Source organism: Mercenaria mercenaria, unplaced genomic scaffold (genome assembly GCF_021730395.1).
Source record: "Mercenaria mercenaria strain notata unplaced genomic scaffold, MADL_Memer_1 contig_4658, whole genome shotgun sequence".
Classification (NCBI taxonomy): domain Eukaryota; kingdom Metazoa; phylum Mollusca; class Bivalvia; order Venerida; family Veneridae; genus Mercenaria; species Mercenaria mercenaria.
This window is the reverse complement of record NW_026462902.1, coordinates 20831-46542: the sequence shown is the minus strand read 5'-3', so window position 1 is coordinate 46542 and position 25712 is coordinate 20831. Positions and strand designations below refer to the sequence as shown.

The following is a 25712-nucleotide window of genomic DNA, read 5'->3' as shown; positions in this document are numbered from 1 at the left end:
CACTAGGCTATTATGTGACTGTGTCATAATATTATAAATACACTCTAAGATTTGTTTTCAATTAGAACTGTACCACTTTGGGAGAACTACGTTCCAAAGTAAGTCATGTCTCAACGATATCATGTGACAACATCCCAACGACGGCTGGTGAGGGAATCGCTCAGTATGACACAGCTGATATAATTTTCATATATGAGCCGTGCCATGAGAAAACCAACATAGTGGGTTTGCGACCAGCATGGATCCAGACCAGCTTGCGCATTCGCGCAGTCTGGTCAGGATCCATGCTGTTCGCTAACGGTTTCTATAACTGCAATAGGCTTTGAAAGCGAACAGCATGGATCCTGACAAGACTGCGCAGATGCGCAGGCTGGTCTGGATCCATGCTGGTCGCAAACTCACTATGTTGGTTTTCTCATGGCACGGCTCATATAATAATTACTTTGATTACATTAACTTGTGTTTTTGCATGAACATGTATTCAGATTCTAAAAGTAATCACATAAATTTATTGAAACATTTAGATTTAAAAAAAACATTCGTCTGTTATTGGTGACCTCCGAGGCCGAGTGGCTAAAGTCGCTGACTTCAAATCACTTGCCCCTCATGCACCGATGTGGGTTTGAGCCTTACTCGGCGCGTTGAATTCTTCATGTGAGGAAGCCATCCAGCTAGCTTACAGAAGGTCGATGGTGCTGCCCAAGTACCGCTCGTGATGAAATAATGAACGTAGGGGCACTTGGGATATTCCTTCATCATCAAAGCTGGAAAGTCACCATATCAGCTATAATTGTGTCGGTGCGACGTTAAACCTAACAGAAAATTGTCTGTTATTGAGTAAATAGAAATAATTTGCTATTTTCCAGAATAAAAAATATATATCACACGTTTTTAAAAACAATAATTATAAACAGTCAATGACCAATTAAACATAATGCCAGTTTTAATCTTAGAAAAAAATTTCTGCAACTGCTTCATCATAAACACGCACTATTTATCTCCTCTAACTGATGACGTTGCAAACTCTAAACAAAGACACAGGTAAGCGTTACTGACACTCGTCGAAGTCTTGCGGCTAAACACATTACTAATATTCGAGTAAAATATACCAGCATGTCTAAATGTGATTTTAAATACAGATTTTGTTCGAAGTGTGTAGTAATTTGTTTTGATTCTGTTTTTCTATTAAACGGTTTCCCCAAGATATCTTAGTCCAAATGAAAGCAAAATGTACGCGGTGGCGCAGAGTTGACTTATACTATTGCATGCGCACGTCTTAATTATAACAAAGTCTGTAAAAAGATCATTTTGAGGCTCAGGACGCAACTAAGCAACATAGACTGAGCAAGTAATTGTAGGTTATTAGATTTGTATCGAGAAATATGCCCGCGTTCTGCAGCAGAAGTATTGCGCGACTTTCAGGAAGAACGAATGCATATTTCTCGATGCAAATCTAATATTCTTTTTATAACATACTACACGTATAATCATTATATCAATGATACTAATTTGTTCTTTTGCCTGAGTAGAACTGAAAATGTCGTCACTAAAGAACTTATAAAGGTGACGATATCCAAAAAACTGACGTCACAATTGACGACACGTACCCGATATAAAACCGGAACGTCAAAAATGGAAAAATATTTCTTGCACACCAGACTGGCGTTTTCGTTGACTTTACCGCTGCCGGCAAAATCTATCTTGTACATACAAAGCCAGATGACTCTCGTGCTGTTCATGACAACTAGCGTTTTATGTATTGATTAATTATGGTATTGTTTATGTGAACTAAGAAAATATCATGTACTTTGAAAATCTCTCTCTGTTCCTTATACATGAAGTATATTTCTCGGTTCAAAATATGTTATTTTACGGTAAGAACATATTGTTACGCTACAAACGACAAAACTAAAGTGTTACTTTGTTATTGTGATTCAATGAAACGTCATGACGTCACTTCTTCTTACGGTAGTTAATTTCTACAACAAGAAATAGCGTTGCAAATAACGTCTTTCTATTTGCTTAATTTATTCTATTATTTGTGAAAAAACGGTATACAATAAGAAAAATCTGTAAGAACAAACGCTTATATGTATACAATATGCAAGGAAAATTGCATTCATGCGTTTACGCATCGGGTAGAAATATTCGTTCTGAGGGCACCAGCGCATCATGCGGGCGGTAACGAGTTATGAGGTCTCAGGTTCCTAATAATATTCCCACGTAAAATAATTATTACGTGCGGACGAAATGAATGATATGCCGGCACATGATAACGAAAACACGTGTACTTAATAGCTAATCTCTGTGCACAGTTCTAGAAGTAATGCTTCACGATCCGGATAATCTATACAGTATTGATTACTGGCGTACGCATGTATCAGATATTACGTGTTCTTACACGCACACATAATTTTTAATACGTGTGAATGTATAAGCTATTTTGAGCCAATTTAGTAACATGAATGAAGGGTTTTACGTAACTCCGAGATAAACAAAAATAACAATTTGACTTTTAAGATTTTCGTTGTGATGGAAGGTCCTAGGTGCCCCTCTGAACATTTTTCATATACGTACGGGCACACTGGTAGAGCAAACGACCTACTGCAAGCCGACTGGATGGCTTTCTTATTTGAGAATCACACACCCAAAGCTAAATTTCAAGTATATGGTTGAGAGGGCAATTAACTCGAAGTCAACGTAGCATAGAATATACAATGCCCTTTTAAATGATTTTTGTAAAATTCATACAAAATCCCACTAGAGATCTTGCGGATCATACATTAACTCTATAAGTAGATTTTTTAAACGATATTGCAACAAAACAAAATCTTTTCACAAGATGTAATGGCAAAATGTAAAACTATACGGAATTTCAGTGTATTCATACAAGGGAATTAAACAGAGGTAGTAAAATAGCGAAATGATCACGAAAAAATACTTAAGTCACTGCGAACATAGATTGGAAGGAAGAAATAAATAGTAATTTAATGAGATTTTTGAAAGGCAAGTTTTACTTTAAGATGTAAAAAATGCTTATCTTTGCATGACTTTCAGTTTAAAAAAAGGAAAAGGGAGATTCAGTTAAACGCGAAAGTAAAGAGCTTCGAGTTACTGCACGACTTTCATGAATTGAGTTTGAAAAAGAAAAGTAAAAAGGTAAGCAATAAGCTGCATTGGGCGAAATAATGAAATATTTGCAGTAAATGCGCGTGTTTAAAAAGGACGAAATGAAAAAGAAATGCAGTAAAGTATGCAATTTTAAAATTTTTGTGTTTTTTTCAAGTATCAAAACCTTAAATACTTTTTGTTTCAGGTTCTCTACCCACCGCTTACGTAAAATGTAAACATTTAAATGCATAACATGTATACAATCTTTAAAACTGAATGTATGAGTAATGTTTCAGCTGAACAAAACTATTGTGTAGGAGCCACCGAGAATGCTTACAACATTCCATGGTATCTAAATTAAATGAAAGCATTTCTAAAGGGAACACCTGAAGATAATTGTTTCTACTGTAGAACATTAACTTTACGTTTTAATTCATGCTGATATTGCAAAATTATATGAATGTATGCATCCATTTCAAAGACTTTTATTCAAGCCTGCATAATACTATAATGTTAAATGATAGCTTAGCTTATGTACGACTAAATTAATCTAAAATACATTTGTCATACTTATTAAATTGTTGTACCTTGCTCAGACATCATATAGTCATTTATAAACGTGTCCAAGAAATGGTCTCGACGTAAAAAAAATGTACATACGAACTTTTTACAATTTCAAATGGTTATTATGATGTTGAGACTTTGCAACACTGTATGGAAGACGTCGTCACATATTTTCTTTTATCGTTGAGGCCTTGCAGCATTAATGCAGCTTACATAAGTTTATTTGTAACTAGTTCGTTTTATCTTCCAAATTGCTGCAAATAGCTAATATAGCTTTTACACATTAAACTCACCACTTCAGTTGTGAAAATGTAAAATCACATAATTAATGATAAAGGTCGTACGGAGCGACACCGTAACAATCGTCGTTGATATGTTGTCACGTGTTATCGTTGAGACTTGACTTACGCGGGAGCGTAGTTCTCTCGGAGTATGTATAAGACCTGTCAGAATATTTGTCTTTTTCTGTATAAAATCTAAATCAAGTGTGAAATAAGATTATTAAGGGTCAAAAATTAACATTATTAGGTGAAGGTTTGGAAAACCATCGTTAACACACTAGGGGCCATGATTTATTTTCCTTTGTAATAAAACCAGCCTAGAATATTTGACTTTATGAAATGTAGATGTATATTAGCATTGGATTATCTGGGATTAAAACGGAATCATGAGGCTGTGTCATTTTTAACTCTCTAGAGGAAAAAATTCTGTTGGATCTTTCGAAACTTGGTCAGAATATTTGCCTTTTTCAAATTTGGGTTAACTTTGAAACGTAATGAAAACCTAAGTAATGAAGTCAAATAACAGAATAGCCTTGTAAATACCCTAGAGACTATATTATTCACCGGATTTATATGCAACATGAATACCATCTTTGTCTCTATCTATTCTAGGTTAAGTTGGAAACTTAGTCAGCTTACGTTAAAAAGAAAGGCAGTAAATCTCATCATAAGAAAACATTCTTTACACTCTACATGCCACATGTTCTTCATAAATGAGACAAAACATTTCTCTTTTTATAAAAGAAGAAATAGTGTAAACTGGGATATTATATATACTACATGTAGAAACCATACTTAACACACTTCAAACCTATTACTTATGTCGCCCGTTATTTTGTTAAGACAAAAATTCCGACCAAGTCCAAATTGAATCGTGCCGTATTTGTTATTTCTGAAGTGTTCAAAGCGGAAATACTTATGCTGACGTCGGACGGCCGAAGAGGCATTTGGTGATCACACAAGCTGAACTTGAAACATATGTCTCGGATGCACGACTTATAAAGTTGAAGAACATTTCAATAAGGTGTAATGATGTTGGACTACAAACGTTTGGTCATATGTATAGATTAAATGTTTTCAGACTAACAGACAGACAGACAGACAAAACCAAATTCATAACCCCTACTGCAAAATGATGACATAACAAGCAAATTCAGTGAATGTATCCTTCTCGCTAACTAAGTAGTTTTGTGCATTAGGGCAGTATATTTGGAAGATATTTTATTTCAAGATATACACAAATTTTGTTGTTCTTATCGTTTTACAAATTCAAGGGGAAAATCTCTGATCTGTAATGATGTATAAGTTTCATGAAGATCCATCAATGGATAACATGTATTTTATTTTGTGGGGATAAATGACTCTTTAATACTATTAAAGAGAAATAATTCTGCAGTTACTGATGAGATTCTTATGAAAACTACGCAAGTATCAGTGCACGTGGGTAATCTATATTTATATTTACTTTTATGAATGTTATGTTGGACTTTACGGCTTGTATATATTGACTTTTCACTACAATTGCAGATTACAAAAGATCACGGATTCTAAACTAAATGTACTCCTTAAATCGTCTTAGTCTGCAGAAAACTTCGGAATTGAAGTTATTGAATATGATTGATTTTTTTGTATCCGTTTAAGCGTTTCTACATTATGCGATGTCAGACACAAAAGGAACAGGTCTCTGCAAGTAGATGTCAATAATCTAGTAAGGAAAAACACTGTAAGTAATTAGCGGAACGGTACATGAAGAATGTCAAAAAAGTTATTGAACTTTAGCAAAGTCATGGTTTTCTTTCATACATTATGATGTGACTTTCAAATTTCATTCCAAATTTTAAAACAGGATGAAATTATTTGATAGAGTGAGAAACTTTTAGTAAAAATCTAAAATCATTATCTGGGCTTCCTTATAAGTTGTGCATTTACCTACCCTTTTCATATTCTTCTGAAATGGTTGGAGATCTTTTGCCTTGGCGGACATCTGGATATTTTCTTTCATATGTTTCACCTACATATGATGGAATGTCTTCAATAACGAGCATGATATTTTATATTTTAAGACTAATTCTCTGTATGAACCAAACAATTAAAGAAGGGGTCGGAAACTCGTAGTCTCAGAATTACTTTATATTTGCAATCGTTTTAGTATTCAAGCCATATGAGGAATCAAGGATAAAAGATATGAATCAGCTCTGGTTACCATGGAAACGGGAATATTACACTTTTTTTGCAAAAAGGGCAATTTCTGAGAGTAAATTTTTTCTAGAATGTTGCAATTTTCTTTAAACATAGTGGTCTCTATATCTGAAATACAGCACTAACTTTCATATTAGCCTGAAATACATACCTGAAGTAATTATTTAAAACAAGTATTGTCTGTCAACACTTTCACAATTACGAGCAACACTTTTATAAATACACCCTTTACGATTTTACATTACCTTTAAAATTTGGTCTGCATTTATATGTTTTTAACTTTTGATAGAAAAAAGTGCACACATCTGAATACAATACTTGTTTGGATTCAGCAGAGCTACGATACCCATTTCAATGGAAGGAGGAATTTTAGTGGTTCATTCATATTTGAGTTCTTTTGAGAATTTTGAAAATTGACAAAAATGAGTTTTCAGCAAACTCATTTATGCCTAAATTACAGAGTTACCTGAAGTAATATCACATTTGCCAGATACATAATTATAGCAAAACATAAATATTTCATGCAAAATCATTCTACAAAGTTATACTGTCCAAAACTTTGTCTATAAATCAAGGAGATAGATCCGTTAACATGCCAACGTACATGAAAAATAAAACCTTTTTAGGCACTTTTTGTATAAATTTTGTATTCTATGAAACAAGAAAAGTTTATCTGCAAGAATTTTCTAGGCAGAATTAAGAAGGTAACAACCATAATAACGATGTGTGAAACTTAGAGCATTGTCAGAAGGTCAGTTTTCAACAGCGTTGTTTCCACTTTTCTTACTTTTGGGTAAACTATTTTTGAGTTTTATAGCAGTTAGAAATATTCATAACCAAATGTTACTGGCCCTTAAGGTATTGTATTGTTACTAATCATGACTGTCAATATTTATTTTTCATGTTGCTGTGGTTTCAACATTCATTTTGCATTAAAAACAAATTTTAAATTATAGCTATTTTTTTTTTTTTTTTTTTTTTTTTTTTTGCTGCAGTTATTATAAAGCCATAAATATTAAATGACATGTTTTTGGATAAAACTGCAAAAATATCTATGTGTGTTTGTGTATAGACAGTGTCCTTTCACTTTTGGAAATCACTTTGTTGCCATGGAAACAAATAGTAGTACAAACAAACTCATGTGTATTTCGCAATTTGATTTAATATATACATTTTAAATACAATTCAAAATTATAAACAAATAACAATGTCTATCCAAGACTGACAATTATCTTGATATTTAAAAATATACAGTTTGTTCATATAATAACAATCATGATGCACATTCTTCCTTTAACAATGAAATTAAATCAAATGATCAACAGAATAGTTTAGTCAATATTTTGCTAGATACAACTGTAAATGTATATAATTCTTCAAACTATCAAGACAATGACCAAACTTTTAAAGGATAGCTATAGATAATGTAGATTTAAGACTTGACTAAGAAAAACCCTGATCATGCACATTCTAGTGCCAGTAAATACTTAGTAAATACGTACTGCAGATGCAGACATATTTCCTAATTCTTTCGAAAACATATCAAAATACACCAATAAATCTACTTAATTTATCAAAGTCAATACATGCTGGTAAAATAGGATGTTATATATGCCTTGTATATCTTTGAATGAAACCTGTTTTACAGATGACAATTTTACTGGATTTCTGAAGATTAATACATGTTGTTACATGAATGAGGTTTTAATATAGTCAGAAAGTCAACTAGGAACTCAGATGTTCTCTTTAATTATTAGCCAATTAGTATACATGGACTATTCATTAAAATCTACATTGCAGACTTCTTTAAAAAAGTCATCAGAAAATATGATTTTATAATACAGTCTTAAGAGTGAAAAATAATTGTAATATTTCGAAAGTATCACAAAATTCAATCATTATTTTAAGAAAAAAAACCAATGTATGGTCTTTGAATCTGTTGATGGAAATGAGCAATTATCCTGCATTGCTTGAAATTTTTAAATGTCAGATAAAAACATAAAATATTCTGAGACTTACCTGTTTTAATTGTGTTATCCTTTAATATTGATCCTTTAATCATTTGGTACAAACTTCACTTATGGAGATAAACAGACAGATTTCTATCCACAGTTTAGACTCTTTTTATGCCAGAGAAATGTCCCCAAACAGTGTCGCTATTCCACAAATTTTAAACGTAGACTTAATTTGAAGGGACACATCTAAGCATCACAAGCCCATTTAGCATAAAATCGCTGACTGTCATTGTATTAATATACTAAAAACTTGCAAAATCTGATTTCAGCACAATCCAGGAAGTAAACTACGTTAAGCTTTTTTGTGGTTTCCTAAATAAAGAGCATCAAGGGGAGGTAATAAAAATAGGAAAATTACCCCAAATAATAAATTTTGGACCAATTCTACAAGAATGTGTCTAAATGACCCACTACAATTAATGTTTCTTTTTGAAATATCATCTTTCCTTTATACAAACAAATATACTTTTCTGCTGAGACCTGTGCACTTTTTAAGACGTAGAGCACAATATGAACGTGTTTTGCTCCATACATATATCATTCTTGTAGAAGAAAGTCTAGATCATACAAGAATAAATTTTTAAAACTGTTAATTTGGGATGGAACCTTGTTCATTTGCCTTTAAAATTTGCAAGTACGATAATAAAGGACACTTTCTAGTACTTTCCAGATAACAAAATATGCAGGCACCCCTGATTCTTTGAAAATTAGCCAAGTTGGGGATTTGCATTCTCGCTTCCATGACAACCGAAACATATATTGAAAAAAAAAGAAAAATAGGATTTTATTAATTTTGCATCCTCTTCAAGAAAAATCTTTTAAAGGAAATCTGTGACTATGAGTTTCCAACTTTTTCTGGTTCTTATAGAGAATTGGTCTTAAATATAAATGTGTACAATAGATAGGTTCTGCTTTAATTATACATATATGAAACGTATCTTTGATTACAAGAATAGAGGCTAAAACACGTTACATGATATTTTACGTTTTACTTGATAAATACATATCAAAGCTGGCGGAATTCCTGTTTAGAATGAAAAAAAGCTACTACGCATATTATGTATATAGTTTTAGATTATCTACAATAAATAGGTTCTACTTTAAATTTACATACATATAAGCAAAGTATCTTTGATTGTGATAATATGCTTAAATATGTTACGCATTAATTTTAACTATAACAGCACGTAAGTTAAATAATACATTTTAAACCACGGCAAACGTCGTTATTGAAGTTATCTAATATGATAAAAGTCTTAAGTTAATCACTCCTGTTTTAGAATGTCTAAATTAGGCGATGTCGGACACAAAGGAACAGCTATTTGCAAATAGAGATGTCTATTTTCGTTAATAGTTGGGAAATCACGTTTGACCAATGGACAAATAGAGTTTCGAAAAATAGCTTATTACTCTTTTTCCTTGCATTTATTATTGTGTGACTTTTATTTTTAAAGAAGTGATAAATGAATTAATGCATCGCTAAAACAGTATTTAGTACAAATTTAAAGTCATTACCTGAACATCCTTACCAGTTATAAATTTACTTACGTCTTTGCCAAGCAGATCTAGATATCATAAACTTACTATGAGGGTAAACTTTATCTTCATCTGTTCTATCTTCTTCGATCAAATCTTCAATAAAGAACACGATATTGTACGCTTCACGAAATATAACGATCACAAGTAATGTTATATTAAAATTACATAAAATAGGAATAACTGCCATGAGCATAATATATAAAGAATACACGTCTATAATAGACATGTAATGGTATGAACATGCATACGTACTGGATGACGTTAATTATAATATTAGACATTTGCGAATGAGGATGAAGTGGAGTGTGAACACCTAAGATGATCAATGTTTTCACGGGGACAAGCTCAAATTTCTTTTAATTATCATGTGTGGTAGGAAAATGCGTGAACGGTGATATGCTTGGACTATCATGCCATCAATACTAGTAGGGAATGTATATTTGGCTTCGTCTGTTCGTTAATACGTCTGTCTGTCAGAGAAAATTTGCATTACATATATCATAAAAAGAGTATTAAACGATATTGAACGAACGTCATTAAATTGTGTTGGAATGTTATTCATCATTAGGAGCTGCGCACCCAAGGTTTTAGTATATGTAAATCTGAGCAAAAAGTGAGCTATTGCAGTTGCCGTCCGTCGTTCACAAATTCAATGTTAAACACTCTAGACGTTGTAACTCTAGACCGATCGTAATGACAATTAATCAGAATGTGATGTTGAGAAAATTTCGACAAAATTTGACACTACGTCATTTCATGACAATGAAATATAATAAAAAAAACTTGTTTACATCCTAGACTTTTTGCAGCTAGAATGTATAAGACCAAGTCATAATATTTGATTTTTTAGAATTTTCATGAGGATTGGCATTAGATAATCCGGGATCAAAAACGGGATCATGGGGCTGTGTCAGAGAAAATAAAATATTCTTACACTCTAGAGGATATATTTTATCTTATAAAACTAGGTTAGAATATTTGCTTTTATCAAATGTAGGTTATTTTTGAAACAGGGTGAAAATTTAGATCATTAAGCTAAAAAACCGAATAGCCTTGTAAACACCCTAGAGACTAAATTGTTCACCTGATTCATATGAAACCCAGTTATAATATTGGCCTTTATCAAATCTACGTCAAGTGTGAACCTAAGTCAGCTAACATTAAAAGAAAGGGCAGCAAATTAAGTCATAGAAAACGTTCTTTCCACTCTAAAAGCCATATTTACTACATAAAATAGAGGCAGAACATTTCTCTATATAAACATAAAACAGTATTATCTAGGATATAGAATATAATAGAAAAAGTACGTTACTCTCTTCTCTTCAAACCTATATTCTATGTATTCCGTCATTTTGTGAAGACAAAAATTTCGACAACAATTGGGCCTTAATTGTTAACTCTTGAGAGTTGAAAGTGAAACTGCTTACGTCGGACGACGACGACGGAAGATGCATTTTGCGATCTCTCTAGCTGAACTTGACACATTTGACTTTTAATGTTGAAGAACATAAGAATAAGGTGTAATGGTGTTAGACCACAAACTTTTTGTCATAACTATAAATCAAATATTCTCGGACTAAAAGACGTACAGACAGACAAAATCAAACCCCTAACTCCAGCCGCAAAATGTTGATGTAACAAGCAAATCCCCTCGCTAAATAGGTCGTTTAGAGAATTAGGGGAGTATATTTAGGAAGATATTTTATTTCCAGATATATACAAGGTATGTTGTTTCCTATTAATTTTAATAACTAAGAGGAAAACGTCTGCTCAGAAGGGATGTATAAGTTTCATGAAAGTCCATCCATGGATAACATGTATCTTATTTCGTGTAGTAGTAGTTTATATCTTATATATATTTATATTTTACTTCAATTTCAGATGACAAAACGTCACAGAAGAAAATGTACTCCTTAAGTTTTAGCCTGCAGAAAACATTAGATTTGAAGTTATTGAATATGATTTAACCTTTCATATCAGTTGAAGAATAATACGTAAAATGATGTCTGACACAAAAGAAACAGGTCTCTACAAGTGGATGTCAACAATCTAAAGAAACGCATTTGGACTGTAAGTTAAATAATGGGCCAAAACACAGTGACAATAAAGGTTATTTAATTGAAGCAAATTATTGTTTTTCTTTCATACATTATGATGGGACTTCAACATTTTATTCCAATTTTTTTTAAACAGAATGAAATGATTCGATAAATTGAGAAAACAACTTTAGTTAAAAATTTCAAATCATAATCTGGGCATTCTTAACACTTGTGTATTTACCTACCCTTTTCATATCCTTCTGAAATAACTGGAGATCTCTTGCCTGGTCGTACATCTGGATATAATCTTTTGTATTTTTCTCCTACATATAATGGAAAATATTCAATAAAGAATATGATATTTTACGTTCTATTTAATAAATACATATTATATCCGACAGGATTCCTTCCTGTTTAGAATGAAAATACGCATTTTACGTATAAAGCTTTATATTATATACAATAGATAGGTTCTGCTTTAAATATACATATAATTAAGTTAGAGTATCTTTGATTATAAGAATATGCTGAAATATCATGCATATCAATCTGAACTATCACAGCACGCAAGTTAAACAACACAGTTTGGAACTGCGAACGACGTTATTGAAGTTGTTGACTAAAATTAAAGTCTTTAAAATAATCACTTCTGTTTAAGAATGTCAAAAGTAGGCGATGTCAGACAAAAAAAGAACAGCTATCTGCAAAGTGATGTCAGTTTCCTTATGGTGTAAGTGTGAATGTTGGGCGATTCACGTATAGAGTACTGTGAAATAGCATATTACCATCTTTCTTCCATTTAATTTGGTATGGCTTTTAGTAATAATAAATAGTGTTAAATGAATTGTTTTATCGCCGAAACAACATTTGGTACAAATTTAAATTCATGGTCTGTGCATCCTTACCTTTTATAGATTTACTTACGTCTTTGAATAGCTCTACAAAGCATTTTAACAATGCCCCCGTCTTCTTCAGTTCTATATAAATCCATCATATCTTCAATAAAAAGCACGATATTGTACGCTTTACGAAACTTAATTATAACATGTTTTGTTTCGCAACAATAGCATAAAAAAAGGAATAACTGTCATGAACATAATATATAAATTTGAATAGGCAAACTTATTGGGTGATGCTAATCATAGTATTACACATTTGCGAATTAAGACGAATTGAGTGTGAACCCCTAGGACGATCTTTGTTTTCAAAGTGACCATCCCAACATTCTTATAATTTTTATGTGCGATATGAAAATGTGAGAACGTTGATATGCTTGGCCTAACATGCCACAAATACGCGATAGAGGGCTGCAATTTTGGCTTCGCCTGTTCGTCAATCCGTTTGTCCGTCAGAGAATATTTGTATTACACATATCATAAAATGTATTAAAAGACACTGAACGACCGTCAGGAAATTCTGTAGAATGTTATTCAACATTAGGAGTTGCGCGCCTAAGACTTTAGTACATGTATATCTAAATAAAAACTGAGCTATTGTGGTTACCTCCATCGTCGTTCGTCGTTCAAAAAGTTAATGTTTAACACTATAGAGGATGCAATTTTACTCCAATCGTAATGACAGTTAGTCGGAATGTCATGATGAGAACATTTCGACAAAGTTTGATACTATGTCGTTATATGACTATGAAATACCTTTAAAAACTTGTTTACACTGTAGAACTGCATAAGACCAGATTAGAATATTTGCCTTTATAAAATCTTCATATAGATTGGCATTGGATAATCCGGGATCAAAAAAGGGATAATTGGATTATGTCATACAAAATAAAACATTATTGACATTCTAGAGGATAAATTTTATGCTGGATCTTACAAAACTGAGTCAGAACATTTACCTTTATCAAATGTAAGTTAACTTTGAAACAGAGTGAAACTCTAGATCATGAAGCCAAAATACAGAATAGCCACGTAAACACCCTAGAGACTATATTGCTCACCTATGTCATATGAAACACAGTCATAATATTGGCCTTTATCAATTCTACTTCAAGTTTGAAACTGAGTCATCTACATTTAAAAGGAAGGGCAGTAAATTTAATCACAGGAAAACGTTCTTTCCATTCTAGATGCCATATCTACTACATGAAACAGAGGCAGAACATTTCTCTAAACGACGTTAACGCTTTTCAAACCTATTGTCTATGAAGTCCGTTATTTTTTAAGACAAAAAAAAGACAATGTCCCAATACAATTGGACCTAAATTGCTATCTCTTGAGTGTTCAAAGTGAAAATGCTTACGTCGGACGACGACGACGGAAGATGCATTTGGCGTTCACACTAGCTGAACTTTACAAATTTGTCTTTGATGCATGACTTTTGAAAATTTCAATAAGGTGTAATGGTGTCACACCACAAACGTTTGGTCATATGTATAAACTAAATGTTCTCAGACTGAAAGACAGTCAGATAAAAAAAAACAAGTTCATACCCTCACTGCAAATTGGTGACAAGCAAATGCAGTGAACATATATTCCTCGCTAAAGCTATAACTCATCCGCAAAATGTTGATGTAAAAAGCAAATTAAGTGAATTTATATTCCTCGCCAAATGAGTCGTTTTGTGAATGAGGGGAGTATAGCTTGGAAGATATTTTATTTCCGTATATACACAAATTATGTTGTTACTATTACTTTTTCAGACTCAACGGGAAAATCTGCTCTGTAGTGATGTATAAGTTTCATGAAAATCCATCCATGGATAACATGTATTTTATTTCGTGGGGATTAATGAATCTGTGGAACAATTAAAGAACAATAACTCTGCAGTTACTAAAGAAATTCTGATAAGTGTACAAATGTATCACCGTATTTTTTTATTTATATTTGTGTTTAATTTCATGGAGTTATTTTGTTATGTTGGACTTTATGCCTTATGTATATTTATAATTTTACTTTAATTTCAGATGACAAAAAAATCACAGAAGAAAATGCACTCCTTGTATCGTCTTAGCCTGCAGAAAATGTCGAAATTGAAGTTATTGGATATAATTTAAGTTTTCATATCCGTTGAAGTATATCTACATAAGACTATGCCAAACACAAAAGGAACAAGTCTGGGCAAGAAGATGTCAAAAATCTAAGGAAAGGCATTCGGACTGTAAGTTAAGCAGTGATACGATGCACGATGACACAAAGGTTAATAAATTGTAGCAAATTAATTGTTTTCTTTTGTACATCATGATATGACTTAAACAATTCATTTAAAAGCTTAAAAAAGGGTGAAATATTTACGTTAAATTGAGAAAATAACATCTGGTAAAAAAATTTAAATCATAATTTTGGCATCCTTATCAGTTGTGTATTTACTTACGCTTATCATCATGATCATATCCTTCTGAAGTAACTGGAAATCTATGCACTGAAAGAAGTTCCGAATATTTTCTTTCAAATTTTTCACCTACATATAATGGAAACTACTCAAAAAAGAGCAAGATAATTTACGATTTACTTAATCATAATATTTATTTTTACTTAATAATTATATATATCATAGATGACAGGATTCCTTTCTAGAATGAAAATAGCTACTACGTATATAACGTTCAAAGATAGGTTCTGCTTTAAATATACATATATGTAAGGCGGAGTATCTGATAATGCTGACATATGTTACATATGAATCTTGACTATTACAGCACGTAAGTTAAACAATATAGTTTTGAACAGCAAACGTTGTTGTTGAAATTATTGAATATGATTAAGGTGGGTTCCGTTTCGACATTACGTTTAATACAAAATTCAATATATTCCTCAGATAATTCGTATCTCATTTATTTTTTTATATTTCTGGACTTTTTTCTCTGCATTTACGTCCATTTTTGATGAACAGCGATTTTACGTCCGTAAGACGGTTTTCGTAAATCGTGTTGTTCATTCTACAAGAATAAAGTTGTTAGTTATTTGTCATATTTTCTGTTAAGAATAACTTTAAGATGGTGTAAAGTTTGTGGAGATTATTTTAAACTTAAAGTCGATATTTACGTTAAAGTGACGTCAGATCGACACATATGACGTTGAGTTTTGACTAAAATTTTTGCTTAAATCTTGTCTCATGTAACCCAAACGGTAGAATTTTAGAAAAAAAAACTAATATGATGATGAAAACTTTATTTTCTGTGTATTAACTGATTAAATTATGGGGTCACCGAATTCATTTTCGCGTAATATTACATTATGCTACCCCTACTCCCAAATCACAAGATAGCGCAATTTAGTATCATTCCAGTATCTCATCTTTTTTCGATTTCGATAAATCTACTACTCTGTTTTCTTAGTACAATTAAATCAAAATACCTTTAAAACGCTGTTACCTTCGGTGAAATCATTTCAGTGTAGAACTCAGATTTTAATATTTAGATTATATTCTATTTAAGAAAATGCGACAAAATCGACACCTTATTACCATTGCCCGGAATTACAAAAATTAATAAAAATAACGACAGAATATAATTAAAATCCTTTTTTTGAATTATCTCAACCTTTTGATTTTAACAATTGCCTGTACATTATTCCATCACATACCGCTTTTTCCGTGAAGTATTATCTGTGCGTAGAAATGGTTACATAAAGAAGTTTTGAAGTTACTTGAGGATTATAGGTATATAATAATGCAACATCTTAAAATGTTATGCCATACTGTCAAAAGGTCTAATGTTCTTATATTTTGAGAAAAATCCATTTTCCAAGCAAACGAAATTACTTCTACATGACGTCACAACAGATTTTTCTTACCTTTACACCAAGCTCTTTACATGGCTATTTTCAGATTCAAATTTTCCGACAAAATACAGTTGTATAAATTGTTCTCCTCCTGCGCTTGTATCGTACTTTGGTGAAAAAAGTGCATGAAATGTCTGAAAAATTACAAAACCTGTGTTGATGGCATAAACTAGACCACAGATCAAGACTATTGACGCAAAATTGTTACTTTTTTTCTTTCAAAAAATGTAAAATTAATCCTTAGTATTTCAAATAATTCATATTGTTGAGATTTATTTTTATTTTCATTTTTCTTCGAAATTTAGAGGCTAAATTTTATGCATGTAATAGCATAGAGGAAAATAAATATAAAACAACTTATTAAGAATATTTAAAAAGCCCTTAGGTAATTATATCATCATGTTCGAGTAAGCATTTTTAATTTATTCATCTGCTACAATTTTTACGTTTGGGAAATACTTGCATTGTTTAGAGAATAGTCGGACACCCCGACTTCGAATAAAGTGCATCCTCTGTGAATAACAGCGGGGGAACAGAGTACATTTGTTATCAGAGGCAGTTGCACTGAAAAGGTTGATTTAGTTAGCAACTTGGCTAGATAGAAACACCATCCTTTGCAAAGAGGTTTTATCTATCAAGATATGTGTGTATAGACACATAAATCAGAGGAGGAGGAGTGATTTCGGACGCGTGCCTTTTACCAAGTCGTCACTCCCTACCCTGGGATCGAACTCATGAATCATAGATCTGCGCCCCTTCTACTGAGCTCTGTGGGTGGGGTAAAAGAATAACGAAAGAAAGAAAGACAACAGCGGTTGTGAGTGAGACTCGCTGTAATTCAACAGCGGTTGAATGTTAAACAAGTGTAATTCTATGTTGCCATTATCTATATGTGCGACTCAAGAATCGCTACTTTATGCGGAGGAACAGTGGCTAAAACTTGCAACAATGCTTTAGTATTTACGAAATATCAGGATTTGTGCGAGTACGTATATATGTGTAAGGTTTCGCTTTTTTATTTTAAAACGCGTCTGAGGTGTCAAAATTTAGAATGTAACAATTTTCAAACAACTTAGTAGTACACTCTTCGGAAGTTTATAAGGATACGCTAACACGTATATGTAACTAGCTTAAGCATTGTATCTCTTATATCATGATTACCGAAATTATAGAAGTTATGATTTATTTCAAATAGCGCCTGTGGAGTAAAATTTCAAAAGAATGAAATATTAACTCTGACCTTTACAACTATACTCTGCCGTCAATATATGTGAACATTTTCGCGGAGCAGGTAATTAACAGGGCAAGCCCATCGCAACTAATCTTATGGTCAGATGTTACTAGGCTCGAGAAGTAAGAAACGAAATAGCAAAAATATATGCCCTTTGGATATGCATGCGTGTTTAGGGAGGGTTAGGGATAATAACATGAAAAACAAGATTCAAACAACCGTTACTCCCGTGGCGGGGAGGCTAAGTCTATGGTCATATGTCTGAAATCTCAAACTTTTAAATATTTGAACTTATTGTATTATACTGAACTATGATAGTTTACAATAATACTGTTTCAAGTGTGATAATTTCTAACTAAATATACATACATACTGTTACAGATGCAATTCTTTATTTTAGAAGTGTATTACAACGGAAAACTTGTTTATTTGTATTTAGAATAAGATGTAAAAAAATCATTATTATATAGAAAATACATGTATCTTTAAAACGATTCTCCAAAAATAACTTTATCTTTTTTTCTACTCAAATTTGTCGCATTGGCGTATGTAAAACATTCTGCATTGAAACCATTTCGCACTGACGTCGCCAGTTTTACAGTTATAAAGACCTCTTTTGAAAAGAAAACCCTCTTTCTCACTGACCATGATTCGTTTCATGTCTGTAGTGAATAAGAGTGTAAAATCCTAAGATTTGAAAAGATTTATAGAAGAAAAACACGTAAACTAAACTATGTTGTAATTTGGGGATAAGGGTAGCGTAATGTATTTTTAAGCGAGAACAAATTCGGTGACCCTAAAACAGACAGAAAATAAAGTTTTCATCATCATGTCAGTTTTCTTCTCAAATTCTATCGTTTGGGTTTTAATTAAGACAAGGTTAAAGCAAACCATTATTTTACAAAACTCTACGTCATATTTGTCGTTTGACGTCACTTTAACGTAAATATCTATTTTTAACGTTAAGAATTTCTCCACAATTTATACACTATTTTAAAGGCATTTTTAAAATGAAAATATAACCTGTCACAAAAATCGATATTTGTTGAATGAATAGTGCAATTTAAGAAAAGACGGACGGACGTGATATCATGATTAATATAAAAAGGACGTCAATGATTACAGAGAAAAACGTTACAGAATATTAAAAATGAAAAACACGCATTATATAAGGAATATGATGAATTTTATCTTAAACAAAAAGTCGAAACGGAACCCAAGAACTTAAAATTATGCGTATTCCATCTTATATTCCTAGACTTATCATATATGTTTCAGAACGTCAGATAAAACGGAACAGCTATCTGCAAAGTGATGTCAGTGTTTTTAGAATGTAAGTTTAATAGAGGGGCGATTCACGTTTGACCGATGGACAAATAGAGTAATGTAAAATAGCATATTACTGTTTTTTCCTTCCATTTTTATGTTGTGACTTTTAAAATATGGATATATGAATTGATGCATTGCCGAAACAGCATTTGGTACAAATTTAAAGTTATGGATCTGAGCATTCTTATCAGTTATAAATTAACTTACGTCTTTGCCCAGCAGATCTAAATATCATATGTTTACAGAAAGGGTCCGCCATATCTTCATCTGTTTTATCTTTTTCCATCAAATCTTCAATAAAGAGCACGATATTGTATGCTTCAAGAAATTTAATAATGATATACCATGTTTCAAAACAATTACATAAAAATGAATAAATGCCTTGAGCATAACATATAAAGAATACAAGTCTGTAGTAGACATGTTAGGGTTTGAATATGCATAATTCTTAGGTGTCGTTAATGATAATATCAGACATTTGCGAATTAAGACGAGTTGAGCGTGAACGCCTAAGACGGTTGATTTTTTCACGTGGACAAACTCAACATTCTTAACATTATTTTAAAAGTGCGGTAGGAAAATGCGTGAACGGTAATATGGCTGGCCTATCATGACACCACTATGCGGTAGGGGATGTAGATTTGGCTTTGTTTGTTCGTCAGTCCGTCTGTCCGTGGGAGAAAAATTTGTATTACATTATATTATATCACAAACAATATTTATAAAACATTGAACGACAGTGATGAAATTGTGTGGGAATTAATGTTTATCAACATTAGGAGTTGCGCTCCTTGTGTTTTAGTACATGTATATCTGAGTTCAAAGTGAGCTATTGTGGTTGCCTCCGTCGTCGTCCGTCAGTCACAAATTCACTTTAGCTCTCTAGAGGTTGCAATTTCGGTCCGATCGTAATTATAGTTTGTCAGAATGTTATCAGAAAATTTCGACAAAGTTTGGCACTAGGTCATTAAGTGACTATGTCATATTTTAAAAAAACACTCTGACTTTTTTAAACTAGAACTGTATAAGACCTGGTTAGAATGTCTGTTTTTATCTCTATAATTTCTATATCAAGTTTGAAACTAGATTATTTAGGGTCAAAAATTAATATCATTAGGTGAAAGTTTGTAAAAACATCATTAACACCCTAGAAGCCATGATTTATTTTCGATCATTATAAAACCAGGTTAGTTTTTATGTATTTCGTTGGGTTTAAAGTCGCACCGATACGACTTATTTGTTTCAGACGCATGACTTTTAATGTTGAAGAACATTTCAATAAGGTGATATGATGTTAGGCCATAAACTTTTGGTCATATGTATAAATTAAATGTTCTTAGACTGACAGACGGACAGATAGACTAAACCAAGTCCATACCCCCACCGCAATTTGGTGACAAGCAAATGCAGTGAATTTATATTCCTCGCTAAAACTGTTGCTTCGTGAATGAGGGGAGTATAGTTTGGAAAATATTTTATTTCCGTATATACACAAATTATGTTGTTCCTATTCTTTTACAAATAAAAGTGGAAAAGCTCTGCTCTTTTGCCATCAATTCGCGGGACAGGATGTAAATTTGGATTTGTCTGTTCGTCAATTCGTTTGTCCGTCAGAGAAAATAGAAACAAACATATCACAAAAAGTAATGAGAGACATTGAACGACCGTCATGCAATTGTGTGGAATGTTATTCACCAATAGTAGCTGCGCACCTACGATTTTATTATATGAATATCTGTGCAAAAAGTGAGCTGTAATTGTGGTTGCCTCCATCATCGCCCGTCGTTCACAATTTCACTGGTGGAAGTTCTTCATAAAAATTAGTCAGAATGTTATGATGAGAACATTTCGAAAAATTTTAATACTACATGTATGTCATTATATGACCATGAACTATCATTTAAAATATTGTTTACGCTGTAGACTGTTTTCAATTAGAACTGTATAAGACAAGATTAGAATATTTGCCACTATAAAATCTTCAAATAGATTGGCATTGGATAATCCGGGATCAAAAAGCGGGATCATGGGGTTGTGCCATACACAATAAAACAATCTTAACACTCTAGAGGATAAATTATCTGCTAGATCTTACAAAACTGAGTCAGAATATTTACTTTTATCTAATATAGGTTAACTTTGAAACAGGGTGAAAATCTAAATCATGAAGCTAAATAACAGAATAGAATTGTAAACACCTTAAAGGCTTTATTGTTCACCCGATTCATTTGAAACTCAGTTATAATATTCGCCTCTATCAATTCTAAATCAAGTTAGAAACTTAGTCAACTAAACTTAAAAGGAAAGGCAGTAAGTTTAATCATAGGAAAACGTTCTTTCCACTCTAGATGTTATATCTACTACATGAAACAGAGGCAGAACACTTCTCTTTATAAGTGTAGAAATATCGTTATATAGGATATACAATATTGTAAAAACGCACAAGTTTAACTCTCCCCAAACCTGTTACCTATGTAATCTTTCATTTTGTTAAGACGAAAAATGCGACAAAGTATCAATACAAATTGGCATTAACTGTTCTTTCTTGAGTGTTCAAAGCGTAACTGCTTACGTCGGACGACGACCGAAGACGGAAGATGCATATGGCGATCACACTAGCTGACTTTGACACATTTGTCTTCGATGCTTTAATGTTGAAGAACATTTCAATAAGGTGTAATGATTTTAGAGCACACATCTTTGGTCATATTTATAAATTAAATGATCTCAGACTGAAAGGCGGGCAGACAGTAACAAGCAAATTCAGTCTGGCTAAATAAGTCGTTTTGTGAATGAGGGGAATATATTTTGGAAGATATTTTATTTCCAGATATACACAAATTATGCTGTTCCTATAATTTTTACAAACTCAGTTTTAAAGTTCTGCTTTGTAGTGATGTTTAAGTTTCATGAATATGCATTTTATTTTCCGGGGATGAATGAGTCTTTAATACAATGAAAATGCAATAACTCTATACTACAGTTTCTGAAGAGATTCATATAAAAATACGAATGTATTACCGCACTTTGGTAATTTATATTTGTGTTTAATTTTATGAGGTTACTTTGTTATGTTTGACTTTATGGCTTATATTTATTCACATTTTTGCTTCAATTTCAGATGACAAAATGTCAGAGAAGAAAATGTACTCCTTGTATTGTCTTTGCGTGCAGAAAAGTTAGAACTAAGGTTATTGAATATTCAAATCTGTTGAAGGATATCTACATTAGACGATGTCAGAAACAAAAGGACCAGGTCTCTAAAAATAGATGTCAATAATCTAACGAAACGCATTTGGACTGTAACTTAAATAGTGGGACGATATACGATCGATTATAAAGAGGTTATTGAATTGTAGCAAATTATTGTTTTTCTTTTATACATTATGATGTGACTTCCATATTTTATTCCAAAGTTTCAAAACAGGGTGAAATGACTCGATAAATTGAGAAAACAACTTCAGGTAAAAAATTCAAATCATTATCTGGGCATTCTTATCAGTTGTGTTTTACCTACCCTTTTCATATCCTAAAATAACTGGAGATCTTTTGCCTGGTCGTACATCTGGATATATTCTTTCATATTTTTCACCTACATAAAATTGAAAATATAAAATAAAGAGCATGGTATATCACATTTTACTTTTTATTAATAGATATTTTTCATAGCTGACATGATTCCTGTTTAACACAGTTTTGAACTGCAATCGTCGTTTTTGGAGTTGTTGAATATACTTCAAGTCTTTAGCTAATCACTTCTGTTTAGAATATCGAAATTAGGCGATGCCATACAAAAAAGAAAGGAACTATCTGCAAAGTGATGTTAGTTTTCTTATAGTGTAAGTGAAAAGGTTGGGCGATTCGAATATGACAGATGGACAGGTAGAGTATTGTTAAATAGAATATTACTGTTTTCCCTTGCATTTATTATCGTGTGACTTCTATATAAATCTTAAATATTTTGTGGCATTGCCGAAACAGCATTTGGTACAAATTTAAATTCATGGTCTGTGTATACTTACCAGTTTTAAATTTACTTACGTCTTGGACTAGCAGGTCTAGATATCATTGTAAGATACATGTCTTGTTCACCTTCATTTGTTTTATATTCTTCCATGAAATCTTAAATAAAGAGAACGATATTATATGCCTCTCCAAACATAATTACAATATGTCATGTTTCGCAAAAATAAGATGAAAAAAATCTGCCATGAGCATAATATGTAAAGATTATACGCCTGAAATAGACATGTTATGGTTTGAATATTCATACGAATTGGGTGTCGTTAATCATTATATTAGACATTTGAGAATTAAGACAAAGCGGAATCTGAACACCCAAGACGATCGATTTTTTCACGGCGACCATCTAAACACTATTATCTTTATTATAAGTAGAAGGCCTATCGTGAACCAATACGCGGTAGGATTTTTCTGTTCGTCAATCTGTCTGTCCGTCAGAGAGACTTTGTATTACACATGTCGCAAAAATCGTAAAGTAAATTAGTCATATTATGTTGAGAAAATATCGACAGAGTTTGACGCTAGGTTATTACGTGACTATGTCATATTATAAATACTCTCTAGAACTTGATTTCAATTAGAACTGTATCACTCCGGGAGAACTACGTTCCAACGTAAGTCATGTCTCAACGATATCATGTAACAACATCTCAACAGCGGCTGCTTACGGAATCGCTCAGTATAACACGGCTGCTATGATCTTCATATATAATATTTTGATTACATTCACTTGTCTTTTTGCATTAACATGTATTTAGATTCTATAAGTAATCGCATAAATTGATTAAAACATTTCGATTTTAAAAAACGTTCGTCTGTTATTGATTAAATAGAAGTATATTGCTATTTTTCAGAAAATAAATATATTACACATTTTCAAAAGCAATAGTTATAGACAGTCAACGATCAATTAAATGTAATGCCAGTTTTAATCTTAGAAATATATTTTTGCAACTGCTTTATCATAAACACGCACTATTTATCTTACTCTAACCGATGATGTTACAAACTCTAAACGAAGACACAGGCAAGCGTTACTGACACTCGTCGAAGTCTTGCGGCTAAACACATTACTTATATTCGAGTAAAATTGCCAGCAAGTCTAAATGTGATTGGAAATTTAGATTTTGTTCAAAGTGTGAAGTAATTTATTTTGATTCTGTTTTTCCATTAAACGGATTCCCCAAGATATCTTAGTCAAAATAAAAGCAACATGTAAGCGGTTGCGCAGAGTTGACTTATACTATCGCGTGCGCACATCTTAATTATAATAAAGCCTGTGAAAGGATCCTTTTGAAGCACAGGACGCAACTTTCCAACATAAAGTGAGCCAGTAATTGTAGGTTATTAGATTTGTATCGAGAAATATGCATGCGTTCTGCAGCAGACATATTGCGCGACTTTAGGAAGAACGAATGCATATTTCTCTATGCAAACGATGCAAATCTAATAATCTTTTTATAACATACACATACTACACGTATAATCATAAGATCAATGATGTAAATTTGTTCTTTTGCCTGAGTAGAACTGAAAATGTCGTCGCTAAAGAACTTTTAAACGTGACGACATCCATGAAACTTACGTCACAAGTGACGACACGCACCCGATATGAAACCAGAACGTCAATATATGGAAAAATATTTCTTGCACACCGGACTGGCGTTTCCTTTGACTTTACACATGCCGGAAAACCCCATCTGGTACACCCCATGCCAGATGACTCTCGTGCTATTAATGACAACCAGCGCTATATGTATTGATTATAGATGGTATTGTTTATGTGAACTAAAAATAGATCAGGTACCTTTATAGTCTCTCTCCGTTCCTTATACATGAAGTATATTTCTTGGTCCAAAATACGTTTCTTTTTCCGGTAAGAACAGACCGTTACGCTACACACGATAAAACTAAAGTGGAACTTTGTTGTTGTGCTTCAATGAAACGTCATAACGTCACTTCCGATTACGCACGTTAATTTCCCACACTGTGTGTACATACTCTTTAAGAAAGAGCGCTGCAAATAAAGTCTTTCTATTTGCTTTATTTATTCTATTATTTGTAAAAACGGTATCCAATAAAAATAATCTGTCAGAATAAAACGCTTATATGTATATGATATGCAAGAAAAATTTCAGTCATATGTTTACGAATCGGCGGGTAGAAATGTCCGTCCTGAGGGCAACCGAGCATCGGGCGGGTGAGTTATGACGTCTCAGGTTCCTAAAAAATTCCCACGTAATACGTGCAAACAAAATGAGTGATACGCCTGCACATGCTAACGAAAACATGAGTGTTTAATAGCTAATTTCTGTGCAAAGTTCTAGAAGTAATGCCTCACGATCCGGATTATCTATACAGTATTGATTAACGGCGTACGCATGTATCAGATATAATGTGTTCTTACGTGAACACGTACTATTTAATACATGTGAATGTATAAGCTATTTTGAGCCCATTTAGTAACATTGATAAAGGGTTTTACGTCACTACGAGACAATTAAAGATAATAAGGTGACTTTTAAGATTTTCGTGGTGATGGAAAGCCCTATGTGCCCCTCTGAATATTCTTTCATATACGGACTAGCACACTGGTAGAGCAAACGACCTACTGCAAGCCGACTGGGTGGCTTTCTTACTTG

General features: G+C 32.5%; 1 protein-coding gene across 1 annotated transcript in view; it reads right to left on the bottom strand.

Annotated features, from left to right (window-relative positions):
* Window positions 1-23621, bottom strand: part of LOC128554025 (uncharacterized) — a 40024-nt gene extending 16403 nt beyond the window's left edge. Inside the window, exons 1-7 of the mRNA XM_053535235.1 lie at window positions 22565-23621; window positions 19255-19338; window positions 15079-15126; window positions 12673-12744; window positions 11994-12071; window positions 9755-9802; window positions 5890-5967 (exon numbers count right to left, since the gene is read on the bottom strand). Of these exons, the coding sequence (XP_053391210.1) occupies window positions 5890-5967; window positions 9755-9802; window positions 11994-12071; window positions 12673-12744; window positions 15079-15126; window positions 19255-19338; window positions 22565-22673 (517 nt within the window). The 5' untranslated portion in view covers window positions 22674-23621. The remainder of the gene's footprint in view (window positions 1-5889; window positions 5968-9754; window positions 9803-11993; window positions 12072-12672; window positions 12745-15078; window positions 15127-19254; window positions 19339-22564) is intronic.
* Window positions 23622-25712: the final 2091 nt, after the last annotated feature.